The sequence below is a fragment of the Hyla sarda genome, chromosome 2 (genome assembly GCF_029499605.1).
Source record: "Hyla sarda isolate aHylSar1 chromosome 2, aHylSar1.hap1, whole genome shotgun sequence".
Lineage (NCBI taxonomy): Eukaryota > Metazoa > Chordata > Amphibia > Anura > Hylidae > Hyla > Hyla sarda.
The window spans coordinates 377,634,622-377,642,396 of record NC_079190.1 but is presented as its reverse complement, the minus strand read 5'-3'; the positions used below and the strand labels follow the sequence as shown (position 1 = coordinate 377,642,396).

Genomic DNA, 7,775 nt, shown 5'->3' with positions numbered 1-7,775 from the left:
TAATATTGAAATAATAGAATATATGAGGTAATTGTTTGTGAGAGAAAAAATGAACTTATCTTTGTCACACTGCTGAGCAGCAAAGAAGAAGGGAGATACCTGGGAATCGGTCACCTTTATCACCTGCCTTGCTGTCTGATTGGCCAATGATACAGGACATGATACTAGGTTGCACCCTAGATTGTTCAGCCATATACTCTTTATATGCCTCAAAAAATTATTTTTTCTTGTTAATACATACAGTTTATATTTGCTGCTGAAGTTCAGTAAAGAAGTTTAAAAGTGAAGTTCAGTAAAGAAGTTTAAAAGCATAATACGAAGCGTCTTGTTTTGCCATAAAATCACTAAACCAATAGCGAAGTTTAGAGGTGGGAACATCATGGTGTGGTCTGCTCTTCAGCAAATGGTACCGGCAAACCTCAAGTAATTGAAGGAAGGATGAACTGAGACATTCTTGACACAAATCTGCTGCCATTTACCAGGATGATGACGATGAAACAAGGTCGAACATTTTAGCAAGACAATGGAGGAGATTTATCAAAACCTGTGCAAAGGAAATGTTGCACAGTTACCCACAGCAACCAATCATATTACTTCCTTAATTTTGCAGAGGCCTTGTTAAAAATGAAAGAAAGGAGCTGATTGGTTGCTATGTACAACTGCTAAACTTATTCTCTGAACAGATTTTGATAAATCTCCCCCATGATTCCCAACACACAGCCGAGGAAACTCAAATGGTTTCAAAGAAAGAAAATAAAGGTGCTAGGATGACCAAGCCAAACACCTGACTTAAATCCCAGAGAAAATCTATGGAAAGAACTGAAGATCATGATTCATAGAAGAGGCCCACAGAACCTTTAAGATTTGAAGACTGTTTGTGTGGAAGAATTGGCCACATTACACCAGACCAATGCATGCCACTAGTTTATCCATACAGGAGGCATCCTGACAAAGGCTTTTCTACAAAGTATTAAATAAATGTGTGTTCAAAATTTTTTCCGTGTCCTTTCACATTATTACACATAATCTCTGAGATTTTTTGTTTTGATTTCTTTTTATGTCTGAATTACTTGGGCTGTTCTCAACATCTAGAGACAATTTCATGTCAATAGCCCCTTTGGAAATTTATTAAAGTGAGAAAAACAGTAACATCTTCAATACTTAATATATCATCATAAAAACAGTAAATTTACCTTTCTAACCATTGTATTTGTGGAAGCATTTTGTGAGGTTTTCATTTGGAGTCATGAAATTATTAAATCATCTGTATTGCACTTTTCACATTTTCCTCTAGATGTCAGCACTTTCAGCTCTTTTCTTTAATAAGGATAATTGGAGATTTTCCTATCCTAGGTGACGGAAAATATAGATTTTATGAAAGACAGGAGGCGAGCATTATAGTGCATTTCTTTCTTTACTGCGGGAAATATAGCAGCAACATTAAAACGTTTTTTCAATAGTTAACAAGAAAAACTTTGAGGTACACAAATGTACAGGTGTTAATCATAGGTAGTACAACCTAGCATGCTGTATCTAGTAGTACCCAATGAGCATACGGCCCAGGTAATATAAACCCTGCACTAACACAACTAACCCTCTTTCTTTGATGAGCCACTTAAAAAGAACGTTCATATGAAGAAAAATATATGCTAAAGTCTATGAAACTGGAACAACTTGAAGACTGAAATTTTTCTGAAAGGAAGCCTCCGTCAAACGGAAATGTTCATTCATCTGTGAATCTGAAGAAAAACTTGAACAAGGAACGAGAAGATGATCCAAAAGGAACAGAAATAACCCAGATAGGTCCACATGTCCTGGCGATTAGTAGGCTGAAATAAAATAAAAATGGTTAGTGGGTGGGAAAACGGGAGGGATAATGCTCGCCTCCTGTCTTTCATAAAATCTATATTTTCCGTCACCTAGGATAGGAAAATCTCCAATTTTATGACAAGACAGGAGGGCTTCGCATTATAGTGCATGTTCAAAGCTTAAGATATATCTATTATAATGACTCACATCTAAATAATAAATAATCAACTACATTTAAAACTCTAAAACAGAGACATAGAAACATGGTGTTCAGGTCTGAAATAGAAAGATTTAAAAGTGGATTCAGATGACCAGTTGGCTGCTTTAAGGAGATCTGATAGTGATCCCCCAGATTGAATGAGTTTAGTAGAAACAGCGCTTCTGGTGGAATGTGCTCCAAATTTTGATATATCAATATTAGCCATGGCCATGACTGATTTAATCCATCTGGCTAAGGTAGAAGAAGAAACCGGTAAGTGTGGTTTACAATAAGAAATAAGAAGTTGAGAATGAGAAGGATGGCGGATAGATTTTGTCTTGTTCTCATAAGCGAGTAGACAGCGGACAACACAGAGTTTATCATTGTGAGGGAAAGCCGGATAGAACACCTGGTGAATATTGGTTTTGGTTCTTCTATGAACCGAAAAGGACACCCCTTGAGGAGAGAACTGTCTATGAGAAATATCTAGAGCCTTGACATCCGAAATTCTTTTAATTGAGATGAGGCAAAGTAAAGTGGAAAGTTTAAAAGATAAGAGTTTTAAGGACAATGAATCATTATCCTCCCAACTCGTAAAAAGATCAAGAAGAAGATTAACATCCCAAGTGGATTGATATCTAGGAGTCGGGGGTCGTCTAAAACGAATCCCTTTAAGTAATTTGCAAACCAAAGGATGTTTACCGATGGAAATGGAATTAACGGGAGTATGATAAAAGGAAATAGCTGAACGATAGAGATTTATAGTACGGTATGCTTTATCCGCATTAAAGGCATCCGAAAGATAATTCAGAATGTGTGGGATAGGTGCAGATAAGGGATCCAATTCCCGTTGTATGCACCAATCAGCCCAAAGTTTCCAGGCTGATCTGTAAGCAACCCTGGTACCTGGGGCCCAGGCATCCGAAAGAATTTCTCTAGTTGTATGAGAAAATTCTGTCTCTGTGGGAGATGTCCTGAAATTAACCATGCCACTAAAGGAAGTTGATGGGATAATACTAGAGGATGAGAGTTCCCTAGTGGATCTAGCAGGAGATTCTGGAAGATGGGAAGAACCCTTGGGAAATCGATCAGCATACCCAAAATCTGTGGGAACCATGGTTGAGAAGGCCACCATGGAGTTATCAGAACTACAGTTGCTTTCTGCATAGCAACCTGGACCAGAAATCTGGGAATCAGATTGAATGGGGGGAAGGCATATAGTGTTTTCTGTGGCCAAATTTGAATGAAGGCGTCCGTCCCTGCTGATTCCGGATCCGGACGCCAACTGAAGAACCGTGGGATCTGACGGTTGAGTCTGGATGCAAACAGGTCCAGATACAAAGGACCCCAAATCTGTTGTATTTGTTGGAAAACGCAATGATCCAACATCCAGTCGCTGGAGTCTTTCAAATAACGTGAATTCCAGTCTGCTATGGTGTTGGAGAGACCTGGAAGATATTCGGCCTTGAGAGTAATGTCCCTGTCCAAGCAGAAGTGCCATAGGTCCTTGGCTATATTGGACAACATAGAGGATTGTGTTCCTCCTAGGCGATTGATATATTGAACCGCCGAAATATTGTCCATACGAAGTAAGACACATTGTTGAAACTTGTCCTTCGCGAAACTCTTCAGAGCAAAGAAACCCGCTAAGAGTTCTAAACAGTTGATGTGATATTGGGTCTCTGAGGATGACCATTTGCCCCCAGTGGAGAGAGGACCACAACGAGCTCCCCAACCAAGGAGACTCGCGTCTGACTCCAAAATCAAGTCTGGAAGGGAATTGAAAATCGCTTTCCCGTTCCATTCTTGTATGTGTTGAAGCCACCATAAGAGTTCCTCTCTGGCTTCTGAAGAAAGAGGAACCTCGTCCGAATACCCAAGACCTTCTCTTAGATGTTGGATTTTCAGACGCTGCAATGCCCGATAATGTAATGGGGCTGGGAATATAGCTTCAATGGATGCGGAAAGAAGTCCCACGATACGTGCTATGGAACGAAGAGAAATGAGATCCTTGTTGAGAAGTGACCGTATTTCTTTGCGGATAGTCTTCAATTTCTTCATGGGAAGACTCAATAAAGCTGATCGGGTATTGATCAAAAATCCCAAAAATTCCAGTTCTTGAGAAGGAATAAGGATTGACTTGTCGATATTGATTAGAAATCCTAATTCGGTCAGGAGTGATAGCGTCCACTCCATGTGGGAATAAGCTTGATGGACTGAATTGGCCATAATAAGGATGTCGTCCAAATATATTATAAGACGAATCCCCCTTGATCGTAAAAGAGCCACTACTGGTTTCATTAGCTTGGTGAAACACCAAGGGGCCGAAGAGAGTCCGAATGGGAGGCAAGTGAATTGCCATTTTGTGTCGTTCCAAATAAATTGGAGTAAGGGTTGACAAGATGGATGAATTGGGACTGTAAGATATGCGTCCTTCAGGTCGATTTTTATCAACCAATCGTTCTGAAGAAGGATATCCCTGAGAAGATGGATGCCTTCCATCTTGAAATGACGATAGCATATGAAATTGTTTAATATTTTTAAATTTATAACTGGACGATAACCTGAATCTTTCTTTTTTACCAAGAACAGGTTGCTGACAAAACCTGGGGAATTTAATGGGACCGGGATAATGGCTTGTTTGGAATAAAGGTCTTTTATTTCTGATTGTATCAGAATCTGATCCTCTTTTGTAAAATGAATAGGATGAGGAATCTCTGTCTGTATAGGACTGGCTATGAGTTCTATTTGGTAACCTTTCACAGTATTGAGGATCCATTGGTCGGAAGAGATCCCAGCCCAAAGGTGGGAAAAAAGAAGGAGTCTTCCGCCCACTGGAGGATGGGAAGAAAGATTGGGAGGGAGTCTTACCTTGGGGTCTGGAACGTGTGTATCCTCGTTGTCCTCTCGGTCTCCATGGACGTGCCCGGTAAGGGAAGAAGGGTTGTGGTTGTGGTTGAGGGGGAGGGATGTGGAAGGAAGCTCTGTCTGTCTGGTAAGAGGGGCCTCTATATTGTGCTCTATATTGGGGATATCGGCCGGGAAAACGGCCCCTACTTCTCCCGGCCCTTCCAAAAATTTTTGAGGGGAAAACTTTTTTGAGGGATGACTGGGCTTTGTCTAGTGATGAGAAAAGGCCCACGTATTTCGATATTTCTTTAATAAACTGTTCTCCAAAGAGAAAACCTCCTGTGGGGGAAGGAGGTTGAGTGGTAGCTAAGTGGGTCAATTGAGGATCTAGCTTTAATAATATTGATCGTCTCCTTTCAGTACAGAAAGCTTCATTAATGTTACCAAAAAGGCATATAGCCCTCTGTATCCAACCCCTAAGGGTGTTAGCATCCACCATAGTGCCAGAATTATAAGCATTCTCAGTAATTTCCATAATTTTTGTCAGGGGGCCTAATAAATCTAAAAATTTGTCCTGGCAAATTTTGAAATTTCGGTCCATACCTTTTTTGGGATTTTTACCCGATTTTTGAATATATCTTACTAGAATTGGATCTAGTTCGGGTGTTTGGGCAGCATTCAAGGGTAATGTGGGTCTTGGACACTCTGCTCTAAGTTTATTTCTATCTTTACTGTCCAAACTTTTTCTTATCCAATAAGATATGAATTCCTCTATTTCGGGATTAGGCGTCCACTCCCCAGATCTGGGATGTACTATTTGGGAGGGGTCAAAAAAGGGAAGTCCTTGACCATCTAGGATGGTGGACTCAGAAAAATTATTAGAACTATCAAAATAAATGTCTACACCCTCATTATTTTCAGGTACATATGAGGGGTCTTCAACATCCGACAATTCGGAGTAATTGTCTGCCATATCATTTTCATCCTCATATAAAACAGTATCATCACCCTCATTAATCTCGTAGTAGTCCGAGGGGTTAACAGTATCTGAGGCAAAAGTGACCCGTTTATTAGAGTTCTCCTCCCGGGTAGAGGGTATGGGATGGGATTTTTCCGCATCATGTTCATGGTTACTGGTGGAAGGCAAATCAGCATTAGTTTGTAAACCTCTGGCACTGGTAACTATTTTCCTTTGTTTATTAGCAAGGAGGTTGTCATGAGATACATGTCTCCTTTTTGCAGAGCATTTTTTAGCCTGCTGCGTCTGATGTTCTTTATGTGCAGACGTTTGAGAGATAGCCATAGCAACAGATTTGACTAAAGATTCCTGCATAGCTGCCATAGCATTATTAACAGCAGAATGTACGGACCTAGAAACAGAGTGGTCCACTAATAATTGAATTTGGTCATTAGACATTGTTTCAGGGTTAGAAGCCTCCATCCTATTTAAGAATTAATTAATTCAGTCAGTGACCAAAAGAAACAATATATATATTTGAAGTATAATAGAGTACTCTATATGTAGGTAAACTAGGCTATAACCAGTGAGAAGTGACCCAGTTTATAAAATAATGAATTAACAATTAATATTATAGTGAATGACTGTTAAAAGAATAGCAAATAATTCTCTATAAACTGTCCTGAAAAGGACAGTTAAAATAGAAAGGAGTATATATATATATATATAAATACACTGCAGGAGCACTGGCTGGACTGAGGAGACAGTGACTGAGCTGTGAGCTGCTGTGAGGTGAAGACGCGTCTGACAGGAGAAAGGCGGGAGTGGTTTGAAGTGATCACCACTTCAGACCAAATCTCGCGACACTACGCTGTGTCTGCAAGATTACGCTCGCATGAGGGAGAAAGGCTGTGTGTGTGAAGAGAAAACTGTGACCTAGCAGAGGGGTCGCCGGTGATAACAGGAGTTATAGATAAGAGGGAAAGATTAGGAACGGAACAGTAATGTTAACAGCAAACGGAAGGGAAAGAGAAAAAAGGAATAAAAGGAGTGAATAGAAGATATGCAATGAAAGTATGGGTTAATGAATGATAATGGAAAATAGGAAATATACAATATAGTAAAATATATATTCACTATACACTGCAATAAGTATGGAATAGAATGGGTACTTATCTGAAGTGTAGCAGCAAAGAAAGAGGGTTAGTTGTGTTAGTGCAGGGTTTATATTACCTGGGCCGTATGCTCATTGGGTACTACTAGATACAGCATGCTAGGTTGTACTACCTATGATTAACACCTGTACATTTGTGTACCTCAAAGTTTTTCTTGTTAACTATTGAAAAAACGTTTTAATGTTGCTGCTATATTTCCCGCAGTAAAGAAAGAAATGCACTATAATGCGAAGCCCTCCTGTCTTGTCATAAAATCTTTGTTTATTTATCTCCAACATAATCTGCAGCGCTATACAAATGAGCAAGCAGCAAACAAGACAAATAGCAAGGAAGAATAAGACAATAGTTAGATGGGAATAATTCTGTTTAGCTGCAGGAACCTTTTATATGGGGTTTTAAGGAATACTGTGAATTAAAGTCTAATAATTAATCACTAGAAAGTTCAACAGAATGGGGGCAAGACAGTGGTTTTGCCAATGAGAGCATAAAAAGAGATAACGAAGTATAGGGTCATGTTTACAAATAGCGAAACACTCTGGAATCTCTATAGACGGCAATGTATTTCTGAGCAGATTCTGCAGAAAGAACTGACAAGTCAGTTGTTTCTGCAGAGGCCAAAATCGGGATTTTCACAGCAATGGGACTCTGCTGTAACAGAATTTCCAATTGGAATTTTTCATCTGGATTCTGCTCAGAAAATTCATTGAGTGACTAGGCGTTCATAGGTCATTCGCTGCATGAAGGGCATAAGTAAGTTTATGAAAGTTTTTTTCTGCATGTCAGG

General features: G+C 39.6%; 1 protein-coding gene across 1 annotated transcript; it reads right to left on the bottom strand.

Moving 5' to 3' along the window:
• Positions 1 to 1,392: 1,392 nt before the first annotated feature.
• On the bottom strand, positions 1,393 to 7,022 carry LOC130357980 (uncharacterized). Its single transcript, XM_056560774.1, has 2 exons — positions 4,880 to 7,022; positions 1,393 to 1,829 (listed from the first exon to the last, which is right to left on the bottom strand). Exons 1-2 carry the CDS (start codon positions 6,297 to 6,299, stop codon positions 1,822 to 1,824), a joined length of 1,428 nt encoding a protein of 475 aa, XP_056416749.1. The 5' UTR covers positions 6,300 to 7,022; the 3' UTR covers positions 1,393 to 1,821.
• Positions 7,023 to 7,775: the final 753 nt, after the last annotated feature.